Below are 26961 nucleotides of genomic sequence, written 5' to 3'. Positions count from 1 at the left end.
GTTTAATATATATAATACATTTTAACGCTGTTAGCTCCAATCTCATTCGCGACCACCTCTGGAGGACCCTAAGCATTAGGTTTAATGCAAAGTTGAAAAGCATGGGCGACATGGGACAACTCTGTGAAGTGCCACCAGTCACAGCTAATTTATCCCCTTGATGGCCATTTATTAAGATACACGTGATAGGGTATGCAAATAATAGTTCAAACCAAATGAGGTCAAGAGACTGCTGTACTAAAGCGCTTATTATTGTCTTCTCTAGGCTTAAAGAATGTTGGTAGATTTGAGTTGCAACTGGGACTGCTAACTGCTATGTATGTACGGAATCCCTTTACATAATGTCTACCTTTAGCAAAGTCTTCAGTAAACAAATGGAAAGTGTATGACTTGTCTGTGGGTTTAAATTTCCATCAGAGGTCCACCAGGTGTGGTGCATTATGAGTCTGAAAATAAGAGCCCAATTTGAGAAGTTGAAACTGGACAGAGTGGTGGAATTCATCTAGAATAGATCCTGGTCGCTAGCTGTATGTATCTATGTATAAATACACACACAACAATACATATGTATTTCAGAGTAAACCATAGGAGGGGGTATAGCTCAGTGGTAGAGCATTCGACTGCAGATCGAGAGGTCCCTGGTTCAAATCCGGGTGCCCCCTTCAAAGTATTTTGATGGCACTTTTGTTGAATATAAAAAGTTAATAACCACTACTTAAGTTGTATCTCAAAATCAGGATCTATTCACACTGTAGCTTATGATTCGCGATCGCTGTATATCCATATGCATCACAGCTCCCTTATGTGTAGGAAGAGGTATCCAAGATCCAAGCCAGGCTATCACATGAAAGGCTATGTTGTGTGTGACTCGTCCTATACAGATAATATATACACGTACGTGTGTGAATTTTGAGCACTAGTGGTAGAGCAGACGGGGAGTGCCATGTGTAAATAAGTATATGCTACAAACACCAGCGCTACAAAAAAAAAGAAAACGGCTTGTCTCCATATGATGTTGAACTACAAGAGCCAGCCAGCTCACTCTGCGCACCAGAGAACGATCGATGATGCATGACCGCTCAGTCCTACAAGGTAAGCCGGGGATGCCGCAGAGCAGCTGGCTACAAGTGACGTCACATACGCTGTTGTGTTCCTGCACTGGTCACATGACCTCCATTCTACGTTCCAGTCTCCAGACTCTCCTCCTGTTGTTTCCGGCTGCGTCAGGACCGTGTGTATGTGAGAGATCTGCTTCCTGCCTGCTTCTGGGGCACAGAGAGAGGGAAAGGAAGCTACTGAGGGTACTGTACTGTACGCTGCTGCCAGTGTGTAGGACATCATGGGAGGCGGAGATCTGGTACAGTATTATACACTAATCCCATACACAAGGGCTGTGGGTGGCTGCGTGTAACGGGTGGGCTTTAGATGCAGAGCTAATGATGATACCGTGTTGTGTGTATATTCTACATAGTTATCTGACGACCCGTGGGGCTGATCTTCTAAGAATAATTGCTTGTTCACATGTCATAGCGGCAAATGACAATACCGTGAGAAGCAGCCATCTAGGTCACTGTTTTCCAGGCTCCAGGGGCTTCTTAGGGTCATGGCCAGTGAGTGAATTGGGTGATATTGTTACACCAGCAATGTAAAAGAGAAATGTTCACACAATGAGGGCATTTATTACCTTGTGCACTGGCAACTGCCAGGCAAGGGAGATGAAAGCCATAGCAGCCAATGAGATTCTGTTATTTTACTGTATAGAAAATGACAGCATACATTATTATTTATATGGCACCACAAGTGTTCCGCAGCGCCTTACAAAGTACATAGACAAATAAGTAACCAGCGATTTACAATACAATACAAAGCAGGACATGGACATGTATAATAAACATTGCTATATTAGCGACCTTTACACCACATAAGCAGCCAAGTGTTAGTTGCCCTAGTGGGAAGAAAGAGATAAATTAAATTACAGTAGGGAGAAGCACAAGAGGGTAGAGGGCCCTGCTCGACAGAGCTTACATTCTTAAAGGGAGGGGCAGACAAACAGGAGTGACACAGATGGGGTAGGCAGGGAGGAAGGAACGTTAAGTAGCAAGTTAGGATGAGAGCTGGAAGGCTTTAATGAATTAGTGGGTCTTAAGAGCTTGTTTGAACGATTGTAGAGAGGTGCAGAGTCTGATGGGGAGTGGGAGAGAGTTCCAAAGGTGGGGAGCAGCGTGGATAAAATCTTGGAGGCGGGAGTGGGAGGAATTAATCAATTGGAATGAAAGGCGGTATGTACTAAGTGAAGAGAGATGAGATCAGAGATGTAAATGGGAGAGGAATGGGTGAGGGCTTTGTAAGTGAGTGTGAGAACCTTGAATTGGGTTCTGAAAGGGAAGGGGAGCCAGTGGAGGGCTTGTAAGAGAGGGGAGGCAGATGTAGAGCGTTTGGAGAGGAAGATGAGCCGAACAGCAGCATTGAGCACAGACTGGAGAGGAGAGAGATTGGATTTGGGGAGGCCAGATAGGAGGAGGTTACAGTAGTCCAATCTGGAGATGACCAGTGAATGTATGAGGGTTTTGGTGGCATCCTGGGTGAGAAAGGTTCTGATCTTGGAAATATTTTTTAGCTGGAAATGATAGGACTGCGAGAGGTTCTGAATATGTGGTTTGAAGGAGAGGGGAGAGTCAAGGATGACTCCAAGACAACGCACTTTGGGACTAGATGAGATAGGTTGCCATCTATTGATAAATAAATAGTGGCAAATTATGTTATGTGGGAAGATGATCAGCTCAGTCTTAGACAATCGCTGGGACATCCAGGAAGAGATAGCAGAGAAACAGATGGAGATAAGAGTCAGAAGAGAGGGGGAGAGATCAGGTGAGTAAAGGTAGATCTGAGTATCATCAGCATAGAGATGATAATGGAGGTCAAAAGAGCGGATGAGTTTACCTAGAGAGGACTTATAGAGAGAGAGAAAAGGAGAGGTCTAAGAACAGAACCTTGGGGAACACCTTCTGTAAGAGGCTGTGGGGGGGGAGTAGGGAGTAGTGGCCCTTGGATTTGGCAGCAAGGAGGTGATTGCTGACTTTCGTGAGGGCAGTTTCAGCGGAGTGGAGAGAACAGAAGCCAGACTGAAAAGGGTCAAGGAGGGAATGGGAGGAAAGAAAGGTGGTGAGACGGTTGTAAACAATACACTCAAGGAGTTTGGAGGCAAAAGGGAGGAGAGAGATTGGTCGGTAGTTAGAGAGAATGTTAGGATCAATGTTAGGTTTTTTAAGAATGAGGGAGACGAGGGCATGCTTGAATGCAGAAGGAATAGTGCCAGAAGAGAGTGAGATTAAGGAGGTGGGCAGAAGGAGAGAGGTAGTGGAGGGGATGGGGTCGAGGGGAGAGGTGGAAGGGGAGGAAGACTGGATAAGGGCCTTAACTTCCTCTAAAGTCACAGGGGAGAAGGATGTCAGAGTCGGTAAAATGGATGGGTAGGGGTGATCCAGGAAAGGAGGTGGAGAGCTGGGGGACTGATTGGATATGATGTCCTGACGTATGGAATCAATTTTAGATGTAAAATAGGTAGCAATGGTAGCAAACATTGGTTTCTGTGGTATAGAGCACTTCTTTCTTGCACACAGTATTTAGAACTCTCCTTGCTGGACAATACAGGTCATTTACTTGGTGAACAGAGGTTTAGTGCCTATGATTATAGAAACAACTTTATGTTAAACACATAACTTACACACTGAAATGATGAATGGACTAGAAGTTTAACAACTGCAACAAGGGCCATGAACGATTTTTATATACTAAGCGTGACCGTATTCTTAAATATGAGCGTATTTGGGGCCCATGGATTTCTTCTTCCCATTATGTTACTGGAGGTGGGGAGGTCTCAGACGCTGAAGGGCTGGCAACCGGCGAGACGGCATAATGATGTTTTGATATTCTGAGTTTTTGTTTATGATTTTTCTGCTAAATTGATTTATTTTGTGCAGATATTTGATTTGTATTACTTATATACCGAATTTGATTGGGTATTTGTATTAATGAGAGTATATGTTAATGGCTAATTATTTTTATAATTTGTGGGGGGGATTCTGCTTTTTCTGCATTGTGTTTTGAAAACAAAAATGTCATATAAATAAACATAATTTAAAAAAAACAACAACTGCAACAAGCACTTAAGTATGTATAGGGGACAAGTATACCATAAGGATCTATGAGCTCTATAAAAGGCAATCAGGGTACGTCCACTGTGGTGAATGCTGTAAAGAGCTGCAACAAGAAGGTTTGAACTTTAATGACCATCCGATGTGACTTCGCATACCCTGCACCAGATTCCACTGTTTGTTAGTGATCTACTAACTTTACCAGCAGAGAGCTGAATTAGATCATGTTTTTGTATAATGTAGTGTAAGATGTAATATATTTATCAATAAATATTAATTTGGCTTATGGACTGCTTTAAACAAGGTTACTTTTTTGTTAATATGACATTGAACACTTTTAAAAAATTTTTTATTAAAAGAGCATGTAGACATGGGAAACCAATAGTTATTTTACATTTCAAAAAGTTACTATATGTTCTTTATTTTGGGGGTAATGTCCTTATTATGTCTGTTTATTTCCTTAGAACTTGAAAAAAAGCTGGCACCCACAGACATTGCGCAATGTGGAGAAAGTTTGGAAAGCAGAGCAAAAACATGAGGCGGAACAGAAGAAAATTGAGGAGCTACAGCGGGAGCTGCGGGAAGAGAGGGCAAGGGAAGAGATGCAGAAATACGCTGAAGATACTGGAGCTGTGAAGTGAGAGACTGTAATGAATGAGAATGTTGTCATCGGTGTGGCAAATCATTGTCGTCCTCGAGGTGCAAAACTGTTGTATTTCTGTAGACTGGCAAAGGTAGTCCGTGATTGTAGCTAGTAGCACGTGGGCATTTTATATATCTGTATATTGAACTTGTGATTTGTGTGCTATCTTTGACTGTCTACAGCAGGTGTATTCAACGTGCGGCCCTCCAGCTGCTGTGGAACTACATATCCCAGCAGAAAACTGTGGCAGAGCATGCTGGGATATATAGTTCCACAGCAGGTGGAGGGCCGCATGTTGAATACCCCTGGTCTACAGCATTTAAAAACTCTCTTAATAATTCAGGCAGTGTTCATGGTGCATGTTCAGACTTGTGTGACAAGATCTCTACTTGTGTACAGGTAAAACAAAAATAACATAGACTACACGTTCCTAAAGCTAAAATTGAAATATATGGGTGCACAAAGGTCCTTGTGCCCCAGACTTTCTGAGCTGTCAGTGATATAAAAGAAACCAGGGCCAGAATTATAACTGTACACCAACAAACTTCAGTAACAAAGTCTCCGTCCGTCCATCCCTCCCTCCCTAGTAAAACCAGATAGTAAATGTACCAGGTAATCCAGTGTCTGTAAAGTCTTCAGGGTTAATTCAATTAGTAGAGAGTTGCAAGAAAATTTTCAGGGCGCATTTGCACAGCTAATTGCAATTCAATTCCAAACTCGCATTGCATTTGCGCACCCCACTGAGCAGGTGAAAGGGTAGGAAAAATCTTAATTTTTAAGGTAAGAATGTCACACACAGTGCATGACCTCTGGTACACCCCTCCCAATGAATAATCACACACTTGGAGGGGTTTACATAGTATAATTTGGCCAATAAAACCATGTAATTTTTCAGCTGAACTCTTTTTAAAGCTCAATAATGGGTTAAATGATGTGGGACAGGTATGTGGAGATGTAAATGATGTGGGACAGGTATGTGGAGGTGTGCATGAAGTGGGACAGGTATGTGGAGGTGTACATGATGTGGGACAGGTATGTGGAGGTGTCAGTGATGTGGGACAGATATGTGGAGGTGTCAGTGATGTGGGACAGGTATGTGGAGGTGTGCATGAAGTGGGACAGGTATGTGGAGGTGTACATGATGTGGGACAGGTATGTGGAGGTGTACATGATGTGGGACAGGTATGTGGAGGTGTACATGATGTGGGACAGGTATGTGGAGGCGTACATGATGTGGGACAGGTATGTGGAGGCGTACATGATGTGGGACAGGTATGTGGAGGCGTAAATGATGTGGGACAGGTATGTGGAGGCGTAAATGATGTGGGACAGGTATGTGGAGGCGTAAATTATGTGGGACAGGTATGTGGAGGCGTACATGATGTGGGACAGGTATGTGGAGGTGTAAATGGTGAGGGACAGGTATGTGGAGGTGTTGTATTAACTGGAGTGGGGTTTTAGAACTTGGAGATGGCAGGTAAAAGTGTTTTTTTTCATTCATCCAATGGGGGACACTGGGACTGTGGGTGTAGGGTGAGATGCAGGAGCCTGGGCACCAAGGAGCTAACTTCTTTTGCAGCAGCAGCATAGGCTCCTCCTCCCCTACACACCGCTCCCCTACACCCCACCTGAAGCCAGTTTTTGTTTGGTGCCTCTAAAGGAAGAGGGCACGGTCTCTTAGGAGCCCTTGTTAACTTCATTTTTAGCGTTCACACGCTGCCTCTGACCGCTCCATCACCCCCTCCGGCGGCTGGAGCGCTGACAATGGAGTCAGTGACACCGGCCACCTCTTGCAGCACAAGGGAGCAACCGCGGCCGGACTTTGGAGCAGGTAAGCGGCTCCTCACTTTGTGGGGAGCCGGGTTAGCGGCACTTGCCGCCAGCAGGGAGGGAAGCCACCGGCGGTGCTGGTCAGCAGGTGCACAGTTGTTTCTGTGCTACGGCTAGACCACCAGGGATATTATTGTAATGGGGGCCATATTATGTGGCAGGTCCCTGAGGTTGGCCATCAGGGGATGGAGCCTTCCCCTATTCTCTCCACCCCCATCCTTTGGCGCGTTCCTACTTGTGGGCTCACTGCCAAAGGCTCCTCTCTCCTCCCACTCCACGCTGAGCAGCCATCTTGCAGCACAGAGCAGCCTGCCTGCACGGAGAGATTTCCTCCTGCCCTCCCTACACTTCACTCTTTTGTGGTGTCAGGTTTTGTACTTAACCCCTTCCTAACCTATTGGTGTTGGTAGTTGGTACTTTTGTGCATATTTTACTATCATTGTGCACTTGAACTGTATGTTTGTGTGTCTGTTACAAACCTAATGGCACTGTTAATGTTAGATTGCATTTACCATTAATAGCTTTGGTCAAACTTTAATTGATAATTTAGTGTACACATTGCTGTCTGTCTGGATAGTTAGTTTAGCCATTTGATGTTTTTCTCACTGTGCCTACTTATTTGTCTAATTTTAGTCAGTATACTGTATTTGGGGCCTACAGTAGTTTTTTCCACTAGACCACTTATTCCTTTATTTGTGGTCTGTCAATTCAGTGCTCCTGCCCCCCCTCCCCCCTACCCACACACACGCATCCATCATTTAGTAGTATACTGTATGTTTTCATTAATAGAGACTGTGTCTTCAAAGGAAACCTCCACAAAGGCTTCCCGAGAGAGGACTGTCGCTCCTGTGCTGTGTGCCTACACCTACAAATCCTGCAAATAAATGTATTCATGCTTGGCTCAGGATCACATTGGCGTTTGTGACCGCTGTTCTGCGGAGGCACTGAACGGGTCTGTCTCGGAGGTGGTGACCCCACAAGAGCCTGCGTGGGCTGCCTCTTTGTCACTTACCATGAGGGAGTTGGCGACTCAGCTCGCAGCTTCCCAAATGGCTCTGCTTTCAACTGTATCTTCCAGTGGACCCCTCACCCAGTCTTGGGGACCAGCAACCAACTCCCTCAGAACCATCGTGGGTTCAGGGTCTGTCCCAATCGGTCCAGGGTTTGGTGCAGGTCTCCAGCTCCCTGCAACACATGCTGAAGCCTCCAGCTAAACGCAGGGCACCCCAAAGAGAGAGTCCTATGCCTCCCCTTTTAGGTTACGATTCCTAGTCTGACAACTCGGAAGAGGGCGAGTTATCGCAGACATCGGACGTGGATTCTGTTTCAGCTCATGACGAGCACATCGCTCAAGTTAACGTTGATGCTTTGGTCAGAGCAGTTAAGTCTGACTTACTCATTAAGGATTCGGAAGCTTCTCCTACTTCGGAAGTGCCCATCATCCAACGTAAGAAGAAGGAGCCAATGGTTCCCCCCCTCCCCCTCTGCCCAGCTGGAGGGTATTTTGGCAGAGGTCTGGTCGCATCCTAATACAAAGTTCTTAGTTTCAAAACAAATCTCATCTTTTTATCCCTTCCCGCCTGAAGAGTGGAAGAAGTGGGAATCGCCTCCCCCGGTAGATGCCCATATTACTAGCTTGGTGAAGTCAACCACACTTCCCATTCCCAATGTGGCCTCTCTCAAGGACCCCACAGACTGGAAATTAGAAAATTTCCTTAAATCCATTTTTATGAATTCTGGGGCAGTGTTACGCCCAGCTCTTGCCTCAGTGTGGGTTGCAAAAGCCCTCAGTCACTGGCCAGATTCCCTGGAGGAAGCTCTCCGATCTGGATCTCGTTGATCAGACCTCCTCTCCTTAGTGGCTAACATCAGGGAGGTTGGATCGTATTTGGGCGAGGCCGCTATTGATTCAGGAATCTTATCTTCAAAGGTGTCTGCTTCCTCCTTGGCAGCTAGACGCGCACTATGGCTTCGTTCTTGGAGAGCAGATGGCGAATCCAAAAAGGCTTTAGAGGCTCTCCCGTTCTCCGGTGAGGTTCTCTTTGGACCCAAACTGGTTAAAATTGTGGCCACAGTAGCGGCGTCCAAGACTGCTGGTCTTCCTTCTGCAACTTCAGGGTCCAAAGGATTCTCCTTTCGATCCTTTCGCCCACAGGGAAAGGCAAGAGGTCAACCTTCTTCCAGAGCTCAAGGATCCTCCAACAAAAATCCCAAATCCAGAGGCCGTCAGGCCTGGTCAAGTCGCCGTCAGGCCCCTAAACCAGCCAATAAGCCTGCGGCATGACGGGGTTGGTCCCCACCTGGAAATTCTCCAGTGTGGGCAGCCGTCTCCTGCAGTTCGCTGACGCCTGGCTGGAAACAACCTCGGACACCTGGGTAAGGAACATCGTGTCTCAGGGTTATTCTTTCACATTTCAGAAATGCCCTCCAGTTCAATTCTTTTCCTGTCTGCAAGGCGATTGCCCTTCTGGCCTCCATCAAGACTCTCTTAGCCACCAATGTTATAGTTCCAGTCCCTCTTCCCCGGGGGAGGATGGGTTTTTAATCAAATTTGTTCCTTCAGACCTATCCTCAACCTGAAAACACTCAACCTGTTCCCAGAATGGAGTCGCTTCAGTCTATCATGGAGCCAGGCATTACATGGCCTCCTTGGACATTCATGACACATACTTAGATGTACCCATCCGGGAGGATTATCAGATTTTTCTCTGGTTCGCCATATTGAGGGACCACTTCCAATTTCGTGCTTTGCCTTTTGGCCTATCAACCGCGCCTCCAGTGTTCATGAAAGTCATGGTAGTGATGGGGGGAGTCCGCATCCTACCATACCTAGATGACCTTCTCCTGCTGGCCACGTCTCTGGACATTCTTCAGGATCCCCTCCAACTCTCCCTGGACTTATTGCAGTCACACGGCTGGCCGATCAATTGGCGGAAGTCCAGCCTGACTCCGTCTCAGGAAATGATCCATCTGGGTGCTCTCCTGGACTCCAGAGTTCAGAGAGTTTTCCTACCCAGGGACAAAATGACGTCCCTTCAGTCCCAAATCGGACTTTTCCTTCATCATCGAAGAGTCTCAATACATTTCTGCATGCAAGTTCTGGGCAAACTGGTCTCCACCTTCAATATGGTGGAGTATGCAAAATTCCATTCCCGTCCACTTCAATGGGAAATTCTGCAGCGGTGGAACCGATCCCACTTCTATCTCAAATCCCAGACCCTAGTTCTGTCCAGAGAGGTCCATCATTCTCTCCTGTGGTGGCTCCATTGTCACTTCTTGACGGGTCGTCCATACCTGATCCAGGATTGGGTCTTTCTAACCACAGACGCCAGCCTTCGCGGCTGGGGAGCTGTCACCAGCAGTCATTCTTTTCAGGGCAGATGGACAGTTCAGAAGACCAACCTACCAATCAATATCTTGGAACTTCGAGCAGTATACCGCGCACTTTGTCAAGCGAAACCCTTCCTTCAACACAGAGCTGTGAAGGTGCAGTCAGACAACGTGACGGCGGTCGCCTACATAAACCATCAAGGCGGTACCAAGAGTCGAGGAGCAATGAAAGAAGTCAGTCTCATCCTTCGTTGGGCGGAATGCTACCTTCCAGCGCTCTCAGCTTTCTACATTTCGGGAGTCCAAAATTGGGAAGCGGACTTCCTCAGCAGACAGGATGTTCACTTCGGCAAGTGGTCTCTCTATCCAGCCGTTTTCCATATGCTGATCCATCGCTGGGGTCATCCAGACCTAGACTTGATGGCTTCCTGACACAACAACAAGCTTCCACGCTACGGATCTCGATCCAGGGACCTGGGAGCTTTCTTGGTGGACGCACTTGCAGTACAGTGGACATTTTCGCTTGTATACCTCTTTCCTCCGATGGCTCTTCTTCGACGGGTCCTTCGCAAATTAAAGCGAGAGGGCGTCTCCGCCATTCTCATAGCTCCGGATTGGCCACAGAGGGCTTGGTATGCAGACCTTCTCAGTCTGTCCATCGCGCCTCCGTGGCGCCACCCTCTCTGGACGGATTTTCTCTCTCAGGGACCGTGTCTTCATCCCGACCTCAGCCGACTGGCTTTGACGGGGCGGCTATTGAAACTTTGATCCTAAAAGCCAAGGGCATTTCAGATTCGGTTATCCGGACCATGCTCCACGCCCGGAAACCACCTTCGGCGAGGATTTACTATCGTATATGGCGGACTTGCTTTGAGTGGTGTTCTGCCTGCGGTCGATATCCTCTGGTGTTTCGTCTTTCTAGACTATTGTCTGTCTTGCACACAGGTTTGGATCCATCCTAGTTGCCACTTTTTGGTGGTCCAGGATGATTTCCCAACTATTTAATGCACTTCTACCAGGTCACTTGTAGAAAAGTTGCATGCTGCAAGTCCCGCAAATTGCCATTTCTAATTGAGTCGCACATTGCCGCCATGTATGTGAGTTTCATGATGTGAGTTTGCATCTAATTGAATTGACCACTTAGAGTGAGGAAAAACTCTTTCTGTGCTGTTGGAAAGCCTGTCTTATCTCCAGTCATAGTGCCTTTCCCATCATGGGTATGACGCGTTCTTGTTTTTATCCATAGCTTTCCTTCTCTCCATTCAAATTAATATGGTTGCTGGCCCTGAACAGCCACTATTTACCGAAATGTTCCCGATGCAGACTCATTTTTATGGACGAATCTTACATGTTTTCTCACAGCTTCTCCGCTTGCGGCTCAAGGGGCGTAATTGGGTGATAATGTAATCAAACTTTACTTGAGTTTGTGTCAACGGAATTGTGTGGCCATGCAGAGTTGTGCTCATTCTCATGCAGATGTTTTTCACCAGGGATAGGGACAAGTGCGCACTGATAACGAGTATTATACTAAGCGTACAGAGAGGGGCGGTCCATCTCAGAGATGCACACAACTCCTCACACTGACGAATATCCGCATTTAGTTCCATGAACGCAGTGCGGTTGCAGTTACGGTCATATTGGGTTCAGCTCTGTATCAGCTCCATTGTGAATCATTCTGCAGTTGTTCAGTTGTACTTACTGTTATTCCTATACATTTCTCTGATAACTGTTATGGGTGATTTATTTTTGATCAAATGAAATGAACTCTTTAACATCCAATCAAATTACTTTGGAGGGAAATTGATGCAAATATTCTTTAAAAAAACTAATTCTAAAGCTGCCCATCCACTAGGCAATTTTGACAGGCGATTGCAGGATAACTACGTCGTTATCGTGCAATCGACCCGTTATGTGCGTGCCCACTGGTCGTTTCCAACATCTATCATTGGGCAAACATGCTGGCCAACCTGACGATAATGTCAGGTACAGCATGTTGCCAGATGATTGATGAGCCTGCAATGAACGACTGCTCGTTCAGTGTAGGCTTATCACAGACATAGAAACGACAGAACGATTATAATGCCGTAATTGTGCTGTCATTTCTATGATCTGCTAGTGGATAGGCAGCATAATACAGTCTACCAAAATATTTATTATAAATGCCTGGTGCTAAAATATAAACTAGTCCTTCCCATTTTTATTAGCTGTTAATTTGTTGCTTGCTTCTCCTTCCTCAGGAAAAAAGATGAAAAGCTGGACTGGATGTACCAAGGGCCAGGGGGAATGGTGAATAGGGAGGAATACCTTTTAGGTAGGCCAGTGGACAAGTTCATCCTTGATAAAATGCAGGACCCTGAAACTGGTCCTTCTACAGAGACTGGACTTCTCCCAGGATCTATATTCACTGCTTCTGGAGCCACTTCTACCTTGGACATTGCAAATAAGATCCGTGAGGATCCACTCTTCATGATCAGGTTCCTCTCAGCAATATTTTTAAATCTATATTAAGGGGATCACTTCACATATAATTGTCTAAAGTTATCCTGCAATCAGGAGTTCATTTTATATTGAAGAGGTTCCCAAAGTCCGCCATTACAGTCCACGTTTTAGGGAGATCCATGCTTGAGCACAGGTGACTTAATTAGTACCTCAATCCATTTGATTGAATCATCTGGACTCAAGCTTGGATATCAGTAAAACGTGGACTGTAATGGCGGACTTTGGGAACCTGTGGTATATTGCATAGAAACCCAGCACTACAGATGTGTCTTTGCTCATCTAGCCTCAATACGCCATGCAGCGCGATATGCCTGGCGTGAGTGAGCTGCCAGGTCCTGTGCAACTCTGCTAGCGCCTGGCGTCTTTTGTTTCCCAAAAATGCATCTAAGTTGCAATGTGATGTAACTAGGACACACTAGTAGACTCTGCTGATTAATTTATGTGATACTTGTATATCTGTGTGCGAATGAGTCTGTAAACGGAACTTTGCGTGGAAAAAAGCTGCTGCTTCTGCATCGTTGCACTTTGCATGCTAATTGAGAGACTCAGGGCCTGATTCAGCCCCGCTCGCTGGTCTGATGGGGTTTTTTTTTTTTTTTCTTCATCAGTCCGCTCGCTAAGCTTTGGGTAACCACCCACAGCTTTTGCGAGCGGCCTGGAGCCCGTCGCGATTATCGCGACCATCGGGCTTGCGAGGAGACCCTGTGGTAGGGTCTCAGCTCTCACAAGCCCAAGTGGACTCCCTGCTCTAATAGAGCAGGAAGTCCACTACTGACATCACTAGTGATGTCAGCAGGGCCACCCACAAACGCCAGGTATTCCTAAAGGAACGCATGCGTTTGTGCAGCCACCCCCCTCCCCATCTACAAAACGGGGCGAGCTGTCAATCAACATTGACAGCCGCCCCGTCTTGTAGCGACAGCAGCCGTAGCTGGACGGGTCACGCGCATGTGCACGCCGGAGGCGGCGCATGCACAGTGGGGGACCATCGACCCGCTTGCGAGCGGGTCTGAATCAGGCCCTCAGTCACTCACCGATATACAAGTGTCACATATCAAAGTAATCGGCTGGTGCTTACTAGTCTCCTCGAATTGCAACACACATTTTTAGCATAAAATAACACAAAAACATACGCACAGCGCTTGCAGAGACTCACGGGACCAGGCGTGCCGAGAGGAGTTGTCTGACGCCACTGCTGATGGAGATGAACAAAGATAAGGTACCAGCCAATCCTCTCCTAACTGCCATATCACAGGCTGTGTTTGAAAAATGGCAGGCGCTGGTTGGCTTGTTTTTCACCTTCGTCGACTTTATCTCCATCCAAGGCTTAGTAATTAGTATTATCTATCTATCTATCTAGATTAGGCTTATTTGTATTGTTGGCTATCTGTAAGTGAATAAATAAATAGCTTTTTCTTCTTCACGGTCCATAGGGCCCACAGGGAAGACAATGGTAGGTGGGACTTGGAGGACCGGACACCAACAGCAAAGCTTCTCAATCCCAGGATGCTTCGGTCCTTCCCCCTATACCCAGTCCACAGTCTAAGGGCAACTCAGTTTGGTTGGTGTTATCTGTGAGGTGGACCTTCCATTTGGCGTACCTCCTCCCTCCAATATCCCTTCTTCCTCGAATTCTTCGGAAGTTCAAACAGGAAGGGGGCACAGTCCTGTTGGTAGCTCCGGCTTGGCCCAGATGCCATTGGTACTCCGATCTTCATAGACCCTCTTTGAACAGACCTGTTGTTTCAGGGACCCTGACTACATCTGGACCTGGCCCGCCTATCTTTAACATTACATCCTCATTGTGAAACCCATCTACAGCAGCTGACTCACCGCATGATCCGCGCGGCTCTTTGGGAGCAGGAGACAAGGGAGTTGCGGACGGGGAGACTCATGTAGAGAGACATTCGCTGTCTGTGCCGGGAGGAATTTTCACTATCGCACACTGTGTGGTGTGTGTCATGCTGGAGCGGTATCACACTACAAGACTAGTGAGTACTGTGGATCACTGATCTGTTCATATCCCCACTGGTTGACATTAACAGTGCCTTGATTTGCTTATTCAAATAGCCGGAACTTTGGGGTCACCTAGCGCTTATCTCACATGCGCCAATATCTTCATTCAGTGCCATTATTATTTCCCTCAGTGGCCTCATCCTCATTTTAGGATCATTGATTTACCCATGTAGGAATTGGATTTTAGCCCTATCTGATTTATGTGCATGGAACTATTACAGCTGATTTAACCCAATTTAGGCTGGATTATACTGGTGGCTTCATGAGCATCATTGTGTCATTATAGTTTAACTGTTGCTTTTTCTCTCCCGGGAGTTGTACATATTGCTTATATTATATCATTCATGTTTTTTATATATTAAAGAGATTTTATTATCCCTTGTTGTGTGATTCAGTGCCACCCACAATTTCTTTTCTCTTTTCGTCTATCTTTAACGGCTTGGTTCTTGAAACATCCCCTCCTAAGGGCAAAGGGATTTCTAGCTCTGTGGTTAAGACCATTCTCAGAGCACGTAAACCGGCCCTGGACAGAATTTATCACCGAATGTGGCATTCATATTTCCAGTGGTGTGCTCCTAGAAACTATGACCCTCCAGTTTTTAAGGTTTCTAGAATACTTGCCTTTCTTCAGGCTGGATTGGATCTTGGACTCCGCCTGGCATCTCTGAAAGTGCACGTCTCCGCTTTGTCCTTCTGGTTCCAGCGCAGAATTGCTCCTCTACTGGATGTTCACACCTTAGGACAAGATGCTCTACATATGCAACCTCCCTTTCTCCCTCCTTGGCTCCATGGGATTTGTCAGTGGTTCTCCACGCACTTCAGGAACCTCCATTTGAACCCCTGGAATCAGTGGATATGAAATGGCTCACTGCGAAGACTGTTTTTTCTGGCTATAGCATCTGCTCGTAGGGTATCCGATTTAGGAGCGCTTTCATGTGATCAGGAGAGGGCTGCTCTTGGAACACGCCCAGGCTTCCATACCAAGGTGGTTTCTCGTTTCCACCTCAATGAGGAAATTGTGGTCCCGGCCTTTCAATCACCAGACTTCTCGGCAGGTGATGCTTCCTTGGATGTGGTCCGTGCTTCGAGGATCTACATGGACCATACTAGTGCCGTCAGGAAATTGGACTCCCTCTTCATCTTATATGGATTTCATAAGAAAGGATGGCCAGCTAACAAACAGACTCTGGCCAGATGGCTTTGCATGACTATCTCACAGGCTTATACTCAGATGAGCCTCCCTGTGCCAGCTATAGTATCTGCTCATTCTACTCACTCTGGGGGTCCCTCGTGGGCAGCCTGGCGTGGCTTCTCTGCTGAACAGCTATGCAAGGCGGCCACGTGGTCTTTTGTCCACACCTTTCTTAGGTTTTCTGCCTTTGATACATTTGCCTTTCAGGATACTTCCTTCGGGTACAGGGTTCTTCTCTCAGCTCAGGAGCATCCCTACCCTTGAACAACTGCTTTGGGACATCCCCATTGTCTCCCCTGTGGAGCCCTATGGACCCTGAAGAAAAAAAGGAGAGATATGGTCAAACTTACCTTTGTTAACTCTTTGTTCGAAGTCCATAGGGTCCACATCTGGCTTCTATGGGTTTCTTCTCTTGGTCACTTGTTTCCTACTCTGTGTGAAAGTGTGATTCCTCAGTGTTCCAGTCTTCCTTCAATCTTATCCTGCTCCTGCCTTGGGCTTGTCAACAAAACTGAGTTGCCCTTAGTCTGTGGGCGAGGTATAGGGGGAAGGACTGGAGCATCCTGGGATTGAAAAGCTTTGCTGTTGGTGTCCGGTCCTCCAAGTCCCACCTACACCCCATTGTCTCCACTGTGGACCATATGGACTTCGAAGATAGAGAGTTAACAAGGGTAAGTTGTTTTTTTTTACCATAACTCTCCTTTTTTTATTTCGAAAATATATTGAGGCTTACACGTAGGTCTGGAACTTAGATTGATCCTAGCTGGTAAAGTTTCAAAACCTTTAGCGTGACACTTAAAATTGTTCTGCGTACCGCGTCTGGCATATGTGTCAGGAATTGCCGACCCCTGTTCTATACCATTTTCTGGAGTACTTGTACAGCTGCTTGCTTTGATCTGGCTTAAAGTTAAGAATACATGTTTAAAACCATTAACTACATTTTATTATATACACACTTGCATATACAGTACTGTGCAAAAGTTTTAGGCAGGTGTGGAAAAAATGCTGCAAAGTAAGAATGCTTTCAAAAATAGAAGTGTTAATTGCATTTTGTTAATTGATAATATAAAACTAAGTGAATGAACAGAAGAGAAATCTAAATCAAATCAATATTTGGTGTGACCACCCTTTGCCTTCAAAACAGCATCAATTCTTCTAGGTACACTTGCACACAGTTTTTGAAGGAACTCAGCAGGAAGGTTGTTCCAAACATCTTGTAGAACTAATCACAGATCTTCTGTGGATTTAGGCTTGCTCAAATCCTTCTGTCTCTTCATATAATCCCAGACAGACTCGATGATGCTGAGATCAGGCCTCTGTGGAAACCGTATGATCACTTCCAGGACTCCTTGTTCTTCTTTACACTGAAGATAGTTCTTTAATGACATTGGCTGTATGTTTGGGGTCTGGGCATCCTGCTGCCGAATAAATTTGGAGTCAATCAGACACCTCACTTATGGTATTGCATGATGGATAAGTACCTGCCTGTATTTCTAATCCTGACCAAATCCCCAACTCCATTTGCTGAAATGCAGCCCCAAACTTGCAAGGAACCTCCACCATGCTTCACTGTTGCCTGCATACACTCATTATTGTACCGCTCTTCAGCTCAGAATTGGCAGAAACCAGTGGGACCCAGGTACACCAGAGAACAGTATATCAACAGAAATTAACACGTCTGTTTTTGAAAGCATTTTTCCTTTGCAGAATTTTTCCCACACCTGCCTAAAACTTTTGCACAGTACTGTATATTTAGGGATGTCACTAAGAGTTTCTTCTCTTCAGTCATCATAGTTTCATATGGGGTCTCTTTGTCCACACACTTATCTGTGTAACATTCTTCTGCTTAATTGTCTGTAGAAAAAGAGAGGATGAGAAAAGAAGAGAAGTACTAAAGAATCCTGTGAAGATGAAAAAGATTAGAGAACTGGTAAATTAGCCTTTTTTTTTTTAAGAGTTCGTTTGTACGTTAAGTTTAAAGTGAAGTTGTCACCTACTGACAGATGGAGCCATTTTGTGAATTGGACCAGTATTCCGTCATGATTGCCTCTATGGCCTGTAGTAAATGGCTAATTTAACTGGTGTGAACATTATTTTTAGAAATGTGTCCCAAGTTTTATAATTTTTAACAATTTTAAGAATTTTGCTGATATTGTCTGTGGCCTGTTTTATGTAAGGAACATAACTTGCGTCATTTCATGAGTTTAGAGAATGTAGAATGTGGCCAGAATTTTTATTTATTCACAGCTTTTAAAGTTTGTTTGATTTTTGACAACCCCTTCTCGATAAAACTGGTCTCCTGTACCGCAATCAGTGCCCTGCCTGCTGGGAATACCCATTTACCATGTTCTTCTAACTGCTGCTCACCTCTTGTGCAGGATTATTAGCATATTGCACAATGCCCATACCTTCGCAATAGAGCCACAGACAAACTATTTCATGCAATAGCATGCAAGTCCATCCATTGCTCTAGAGAGTTATCTGGCACAGGTTCGGGTATCGGAACACTACCATTTAAAGGGTAGATAAGGCAATGGAAGTGCATATTGGGCTGGGGTATAATATAAATAACTGCAAACATTTAACTTCATTGAGCTGAAATGGTCATTCTGTGGCATCGGTACATTTGGTCACATTTCAACCTTGACTAGTCAATGATGCAAAAGTATTTCTCAAATGTAACATTGATTTCATGAACTAGTTTTTCAATTTCAAGTTAATATCTTCAGACTTGAAATATTACAAAAAAAGAAAATTTCCAGCATAACGGAATAATTGTGAAGCTCTTGGATTTTATGAGCAGCATTAAGAACTGTTTTAGATTTAACGTATAGGGAAAAATGATACAGTAGTCATTTATTACAGCAAATAAATATTTTTTTTTATTATTAACTTAATCCTTAACTATAATCAGTCAGACTGGTTGTAAATGCCCGTGCACAGTGTACCGGTCTTTGGCATCTAATCTACCCATCTGCTGGTGCCACATTTTATAATCCGTCCTCAATGATTCCGCTGACCCAGTAGCTGCCTCTTGAAGATATTAAAGACAGGTGTGCTCTCTGCAAATTATAACTTCTATTCTTTTCCATTTGTTATCTTGGATAATGGCCAAATTCAAACTATTATTATTTTGCTGTAATAAATCTGTACTTTGTTTCCATGATAGTTCTTATTTCAATGTGCACAAAAGGCCGCAAACATTCTGTCTGGGAAGAGGTACTAACACTAGGTAATCCTATGGCGAGTGTTTCACACTTACTTGTCTATAAGTATTTCACTTTATATAGTGGAGATGAGGCTTTTTGGTTAATAGGGTATAAAGTTATCAGATAGAAATGTTTAATAGTTGACTCAACAGTTACAGACCAGTCTAGAGAAGAAAAGCAAGAAGAAGAAGAAGGAGAAGAAAAAGAGAAGGAAGGAGAGGAGGTCGAGCTCCAGCAGCAGTGATTTGGAGAGCAGCAGTGATCAGGATGACAGGAGCCGTAGCAGGTAGAATTTCTGTCTTTAGTTGCAGTGATTTGCTTTACCCTGACACGTGGTGTAAAATCAATGTTTATTTTTGCAAGAATACTGTGTGTTGAATCAGACACTTAATAATCCCCTTCCCTGGTAATTATTCTTCCCTCTTCTCCTTCAGGTCCTATAAACACCGACACGAATCCCCACCCCCACATGTTCGGCAGAAGGTGCCAGGCTATGGACTTCAGGTCTTTATGACACACTCCTTAATATTTATTCTTTAGATTTGGCATTGAGTTTTAAACTAGGGATCATTGGATAATGGTTGTAGATTCATATTTATTGTAGAATACATAGTGAAACTATAAATCCATGGAATTGTGTATGATGGACACGTGTCTCCAGACTATCCTACAATTAGGAGGTACGCATAAGGGTTTTCAGTTATATGGTTGGGGGGAAATACATACACAGTGGGGCAAATTTAAGCAGCTGCGAGCTAGAAATATTTTACTGCCCTACTTTGCGGCTATTTGAATGTATGTATGTATGTATGTATGTATGTATGGCTGTGCTGTGTAATGCAGGTTCGGGATTCTAGTACAAGCAGCAAACGAGAGGATCCAACACAGCAGGACAGGCACAGGGGTCACTCGAGAAGTCCCCATCATGACAAAATGCAGTGAGTATCCGATTAATACTTTGTAGTTGAAACCGAAAGAGACCACAATATTTTCTGTAAGGATTGGCTATTAAAAACTACTACAACTAAATATTTTATCAGCTTTATTTTACGGTTTATAGCTATTTTTACAGCGTTTCCCAGGCACACACAGCTGCTCTCTGCCTGTGGTCTTATCAGTGGGGAAACAACAATAAATGTGCCTATTATATAAAGATATAATTTAAAAGCTGGACAGATGATGTAGAGCAGGGGTGGACAACCAGTCAGAGACAAAAGCCTAAAAATATCTGTAGTCAAGTTAAAGAGCCGACCTTGTGTTACACCCCCGTTTTTAGTCAAGCTGGGGGCGAGCCCAGCACATTGAAAATACACAATTTATATAATCTTTCCAATATAATTTTTTTTACCTTTTTACTTTGCTGTAATATTTTATTAGTGGGACTTTTGACAATCATTGTTTTCAATCATTTTTGAATGCCCCGTATGCAGTGCCCCCTGTAGTAGTGCCCATTATGCAGTGCCCCCTGTAGTAGTGCCCATTATGCAATGTCCCCTGTAGTAGTGCCCACTATGCAATGTCCCTTGTAGTAGTGTCCCTTCTGCAATGTCCCCTGTAGTTGTGCCCCTTATGCAGTGCCCCATATAGTTGTGCCCCTTATGCAGTGCCCCATATGCGGTGCCCCCATACTTACCTCGTCGCATAGCTGGCACCACGCTGTCAGGGCTCCCGCTGCAGCTGGCTGGATCTAACAAGATCCAGCATGCGCGCAGGCTCCTCACATTGCGGGTGACGTCATAATGTCACCCGCGCACTGCATCACTGGGAATGGTGGCCCCTTCAGTGAAGGTTGATGCTCTCTTTCAGGCTCTGCCTGGCTGGTATGGTTTATTGTTTTTTTTGCCTCTTGATTTATCAGAGACAGAAATAGAACAGACAGAAAGTACGGGAGAAGCCCCTCCCCAAAGAAAGAAGGGAACTACAGGAGAAAAAGGGCGTCAGGGTACACAAAGTAAGTACGCAATAACTGCCTGCAGGTGAGCCATTTCTCTCTGCTTCACTTTATTTTCTACGTTATTTGTCCCAGTATTTTTGCTCCCCTATAATGCGATAACCGGGTGTTGTAAAATGTTAAGCATTTATTACCAGAAAAAAATTGGTGACCTAGATATTTTATTTTGGTGTTAGCCAACAGGGTCATTAGTCATTACCCTTTACTATTGCAAACAGCACTTGACATGTATGCCCCTTATCTCCCTTAATTTTTGCATTAATTGTAGATCCCTTGGCGGCGTGGATCAGGGCCAATTCAAACATCACAGATATGAAATTAGGAGATAAAGAACATAAAATTGCATTGTCGGCAGACTATGTACCATTGAGTATATCCAACCTGGCTCGTCCACTCCATTTATTTAGAGAGATTGAAGATTATGGTTACCGATCTGGTTATAAAATCAATAGACAACAAACAGAGGTTTTAGATTGCTATATTCTGAGGTACAATAAATCTTCATTAGAACATAATTATCACTTTCAATGGCACCATGGCCAGTTTAAATATCTGGGAGTTTCTCACTAGAAATCATCAATTATTTCCCTAAACTGTTAGCACAATTCAAGATATACATTGAAAACTGGAGCAGCCGCTGTGGTTCATGGCTTGGCCAGGTTAATGCCGTCAAGATTAAGCAGGAAGAGCTACAGCGGCATGATGCGTGCTGCTATAATACATCTCCCCCATAGCCTTGGAGAGAGTTAAAGTACCAACTAATCAGCTTCTAACTGTAATTTTTCAAACACAGCCTGTAAACTGACAGGAGCTGATTGGTTGGTACTTTATCTCTCTCCAAGGCTTAGTACATCTCCCCTTTCTGAATCTGAGCTACAAAATCTACATGAGATGCCTTGGGAGGCTAATTTAGGGGAAACCTTAGACAACGAAGCTTCTAGCTCCATCTGTGTACACATTAAAGAAAATTCTTGTACACTTTTCTATAGATGGTCTTATGTTCTCTCCAGGTTAAATAAAATACACCCTGATATTTCTAATTTATGTTGGAGATGTGGAACAGTTGTTGGAACATTTTTGCATAAATGTTGGGGCTGCCTAAACTTGCCCCCTTTTGGATTAGATCTCTTGCTAATTCCATACTAGGCTTAGATATACCTTTTTAACCCTAATTATTTTCTTTTGCCAATAAGTACTCCAGATGCTTTTCATCATGAACACAAATTGTTCAGGCATTTAACTAGCAGTCACATGTTGCTTGGCTACAGCTTGGGGAAATAAATGAGATTCCAAACGTTACAGATCATGGCCAATATATGGCACATACACTCTATGGAGTATATGACCAGCATACTGCATAACTCCCCTAACCCTCCGCTGCCGCAGCCTAAACCTAACAATCTGGTCCCCGCATAATGTCGACATTTCACATGACGACATTCTGCAGATGCTGACATGTTCCCTGTCAACATTTCAACAATGTTGACATTATGTTGTCTACATTGTGTGAGTGAGCTATGAAGGACTGTGGTTGGCATAACTAAAAGCCAGAGGCAAAGAATCCAGAGTGTGTGTCACAGGTAGCTAGAGGTGTAGTGTAAATGGAGATGCCATAAACACCTAGATTAACTAATAGAACAGCAGGTCACACAGTGCATGGATAGAGGAACCATTGTATGATGCTCTATTGTTATAATACCAAAGGCACCTTGTTTTGGAAAAATGGTGTGATTTATTATTTTCAGATGCTGTGATTTTCTCCATTGCAGCCAGGCATCATACTGTAAATGAGAGACAATTGGGCATCTGACTGCACTAATCATTTAGATTATAATCTTATTGGTGTATTTGTCTAGTCCAGATATTGAGGGAGGAAGAGGAACGACCTTTGGTCTATGGCAATTGAAGTATTGGTCATATTGCACTTGGGAATTAAGTACTTTCCTCTCCTCTGCTTTTCTCCCACAGGAAGCTCTCTGCCGAAGAGCTCGATCTTCGTAGGCTAGAGATGATGGAGAATGCCCAAAAAAGGGAGCTAGAGAGAGAAAGTAATGTGCGCAGGTACAAAAAAGAGGAGGAGAATGAACAAAAAAAGGATCAACAAAGAAAGGACAGCAAATTTATACAGTAAGGAGGGGAGAGGGATGTAGAAGCTATTACAGGTCCTTTTCCCTTTAATGCTGGTCTCCTTCCTCCCTTGTCCTGATATCTTTTCCTTTACCCCACCTATTATCTGTCACCAAGGATATGCCTCATAGTCCTATGTTCTCTTTTCTGCAGTCATATGAAGCTGGAGAGTGCAGCCTGCTCGTCGGTGGAGGACAGAGTCAAACGCAATATTCATGGGATCCAGCGTACTGCCTCAGCCCTGGACAGGAACTTCATGAAGAGATAACTGCGGGACTGTGTGCCTCTGTTATTTCATGGACTTTTATACAGACACCTTCTCTTCCTGTTATTTACATGCACCTCTTTTTCATTCTGTTCTCCAAGACTAATACAGAATCCCAGATTTTTTAATAAATCAATATATGTTATTGGCTGTTTATCCAAAAGCACATCCCTTTCCTCCAAGCTTCCCTTAGTTCATCTAAACCATCTATATTGTTACAGGCCAGTGTCCACCTCTTTCCTCTCCCATGAGGAATATACAGTTCCCCAATACTTATGGGAGATGTATAATAGGTTAATCAGTGGTTTTTAAACTGTGTTCAGAATGTGCAGTAACTAATAATACTTAACCAGAGAGTAATAACAATCTAAATGAATTCAAAATCTAATACTTTTAAATTTATTAAAGGACATGTTCTCACTTAACCCTATTATAGTAAATCTGTCCATAATCTACGAATGATTTTGGACAGTCATCTATCTAGCTAAAACAGGTCCAGAATTTCAGTATAAGCCTCCCCTAATATAGCAGCCGTCTGCCATGACAGCCTTTTAGCCACCTGCTTGCTGACTTTCTGAAATCATAACACAAGTTATACAATTCCTGTTTATGGACTGTGGCATCTTGTAATCCTAACACCTGCCAACTAGGTAAGCATTACAATGACAGGACATACAGTATGTTGTAACTACAGAATTGGTGCAACATGTATCAAATGTTTGTCAGATGAAATACAGTATTAGGGTAAAATGAAAGACTATATACTATATGACCATGTTCTTCGGGATAGAGTATTTCTATGAATATGCTCTGTTTTATTACTTCCAGGGTATTTCTTAAAATGCATAAAACTGTGTGACAGTACCTTACTGATTAGTACTCTTACACCTTGCTCTGTATCGATATGAAACAGGTACTGTATGTTCAGCTCCAGTCTAAAGAGCCATTAGTTTAAATTTGTATTTTTATTTTATTTTTATTAAACTATTTGGTGTATTTTTTTTATTACCGATAAAGTTTTTTAGTATTATTTATTTTTCTTTAATTTTATATATATTTTTGATATGGGAAAAAAAGTATTGTATTTACTTGAGCTATCCCTATCCATGAGTTACACGTACAGTGATCTCTAATTATGTACTTTTCAATGTGGTGTGAATTTAACATTAATCTGTGTGGGTCAAGCATTCCTATTATTATGCGACTCCAAAAATGGACACAGGAAAGTCAACAATTGGCTAAAATAATTAACTTCTTTCCGTTTTGTAAAAATAATATTCTTGTGTAAAATGTGCATACACTATTTTAATATAAAAGAGAGAAATATTTAAATTTATTCATATTGCTGCTTCCTGGAGTGCTGCAAAGCTGTGGAGTTACCCATCGGCCAAAAACCAAAGCAATGACATGATTACTGTTATGGTTTTGCAATGCATGCACTGGCTGTGGCTGAGTTCCTCTCGCCACCCCCCCTGGCTTGCTGTGAGTTATGTGCAATAGTTTTGTTGGTTGGAGTTTGCACAGGACAAATCTAAATGGGATAAGTGTAGAATTTTTTTTTTAATACCACTCTAATATGTTCATATTGACATGGAGATGGTGTGGTGAAAACTATGGCTCAGAAAACCAACTAATTAGATTTGCAACACCAAGAATTGGTTGGTAAATTTCAGAGTTGGCGGTGCTCCCCAGAGTCAGACCAACATAGTATATAGATATAGAGAAAAAGACTACTCTTTTTTTGGGAGGGCACTCAATATGTGTATGATAATATTAAAATGTAACTTTTAATAGTTATAGGACTAAAATACAGGTTTACACACAAAAACATATAGATACAGACAATGGTTGCCGATACAGGAAACCATAAGAGATATACACTCATAAGTGAATAATAAAATCTGGGTGACTTGCTGTGAGTTATATAAGTATGCCTGTAGTGAGCCTCTATTCACTTGTAAAATATAGTAAATTAATGCAAATATTCTTTTGTGCTCTATGGCGCTGAATGCATTTAATTCCTAGTTATAAATGTCTCTTTTGAGCACACCACTACAGAATTAAAAAATGAACATGTCTCTTTCGTCTGACAAGGACGTTGTAGGCAAAAAATATATATAAATGTTTCTATTAAGCAGGAAAAGACGCTACAGAAAACAAATCTATAAATGTCTCTGCCATGTGTCAAGGTGCATACACACGTAACGATTTTTTAAAATGATTTGTCGTTAACGACGACGTTCTCGTTCAGTCGTTCAAAAAATCCATGGGATATGGAAGCAGAAGACCCGCCAGAGTTCTCCTGTTGACACTACGACCCCAGACACAGCTCCTCACCTGGGCTCATGATGTCGCTAATTGGACCCTGGAGGACTGGCAACATGTGGCGTGGTCTGATGAGTCACGGTTCCATATGTTTTGGGCTGATGGTAGGATTCAGGGTTTAAATGACTGGTGTAGCCACCACATTTGCCTGATCATATAAAGAAAGGATAATAATAACAATTCGCTCATCCATCTTGAAATGGGCTGTTTCATTGGTCCACAACATTTCCTTATTCCTGCTGGGAGGACAAACAGATGTTCCCTCTTCGTAAATTCTTGTACTCTTAATAGGTTCAATTGATATTGCTGTTATGAACAGGGACCTGAACGGCCCTCCAGGGAATGCAGTGGTAGGGGCCCAAGCTTAAGGGTTGTGGCAAGCCATCACAGAGAGACTTGGACAACCATTTGAGAATACATGGAAAGAACATGACCCCTTTATAAAGGAGTGGACGGATATGTCAGGACAACTACATTGACTAACAGGAGGGCTAATCTTGGTGTAGTTTCCATACAAATAAAACAAGCACCCAGGTTCATCCACCAAATTACTGACCCCTAGAGGAAGGGGGTGATGCCCTCAGGCAGTGGGGCCCCTCTGGGATTCCCCCTGTAACCCTGTGGGCCAGTCCAGCCCTGCTAAGCAATAAGCAATTTTATTTCTTTTTTGTCCTTTGGTGGAGGGAAAAAAGTTGGTAGTATAATTTACTGATTCAGGTGGAATGGAGATACATCTTTAGGTAAAAAAAGCTGAATTTATTCTCAATACGACCCTGTCTGGCATAATATGCAGGAAATACTCTTCTGCCCACTCTTCTGGCTGATGTAATTGCAATTAAATATACAGCTTTTCACTTCCTGGTTCCAGCGCTGATGTCAGTGGAGGCTGCAGCCTGGAGCTCCAATGCCCGTTACCCGCTTAATCACCAGTCCCCGGCGTCCAGACACTGGTGAGTGTCCCCCGCATATGGTGCTGACAACCCTGCCGCTTATGGAGAGGTTTCTTTTGCCTCCCATGCTTGCAAAGAGCCAGAAGTCCCAGGAAGAGAGGAGACGCAATTCAAAGATGGCCGCCACTGCAGACACACTGCTCCTACAGCAGCTGAGCAGAGAAATGGTGAGGAGTTTGATCACCGAGTGCTTCCCTCACAACCGCTGACCCAAGGTTCTGCGGCTTCTGCTGACGCCCTATTACTTATACTACACTAGTTACTGCAGGAACAAGCTTCCCAATTTCCACAAGCTATACAGCATGTTTAGATGTTCAGTCACGTGCAGAAGCTGGAATCTGATATGGCAATTCTAGATAATAGAGTTAGAGCAAATTTTCAGAATATTAGGGAGGTGCAGTCACTTTCCTCATGCCTGCAGAAAGACAGCTATCAAATATTAAATAAATTGGATGACCTTGAAGACCGCT

The 26961-nt window shown here is 43.8% G+C and overlaps 1 protein-coding gene and 1 non-coding gene across 2 annotated transcripts; both read left to right on the top strand.

Annotated features, from left to right (window-relative positions):
* The first annotated feature begins 590 nt into the window (after positions 1–590).
* TRNAC-GCA (transfer RNA cysteine (anticodon GCA)) lies at positions 591–662 on the top strand. Its single transcript has one exon. It is a non-coding gene; the product is annotated as a tRNA-Cys (tRNA).
* Positions 663–1155: 493 nt separating this feature from the next.
* On the top strand, positions 1156–24221 carry CWC25 (CWC25 spliceosome associated protein). Its single transcript, XM_088474606.1, has 10 exons — positions 1156–1357; positions 4619–4791; positions 12195–12431; positions 17525–17594; positions 19026–19159; positions 19308–19377; positions 19717–19811; positions 20732–20824; positions 22793–22951; positions 23105–24221. The coding sequence occupies exons 1-10, from the start codon at positions 1340–1342 to the stop codon at positions 23217–23219; spliced, it is 1164 nt and encodes a 387-aa protein (XP_088330732.1). The 5' UTR covers positions 1156–1339; the 3' UTR covers positions 23220–24221.
* The last annotated feature ends 2740 nt before the right edge of the window (positions 24222–26961 follow it).

The sequence above is a fragment of the Taudactylus pleione genome, unplaced genomic scaffold, assembly GCF_031769625.1.
Source record: "Taudactylus pleione unplaced genomic scaffold, aTauple2 ptg000155l, whole genome shotgun sequence".
Lineage (NCBI taxonomy): Eukaryota > Metazoa > Chordata > Amphibia > Anura > Myobatrachidae > Taudactylus > Taudactylus pleione.
Note: the sequence above shows the minus strand (reverse complement) of the source record. Positions and strands in the feature narration are given on the sequence as shown.

Bases quoted from the DNA above. Each gene is read 5' to 3' on its own strand.
- CWC25 (XM_088474606.1), top strand. The intron at 4,792-12,194 runs GTGAGAGACTGT...CTCCTTCCTCAG, and splicing joins GAAGATACTGGAGCTGTGAA to GAAAAAAGATGAAAAGCTGG. The intron at 19,378-19,716 runs GTCTTTATGACA...TGTGTAATGCAG, and splicing joins TGCCAGGCTATGGACTTCAG to GTTCGGGATTCTAGTACAAG.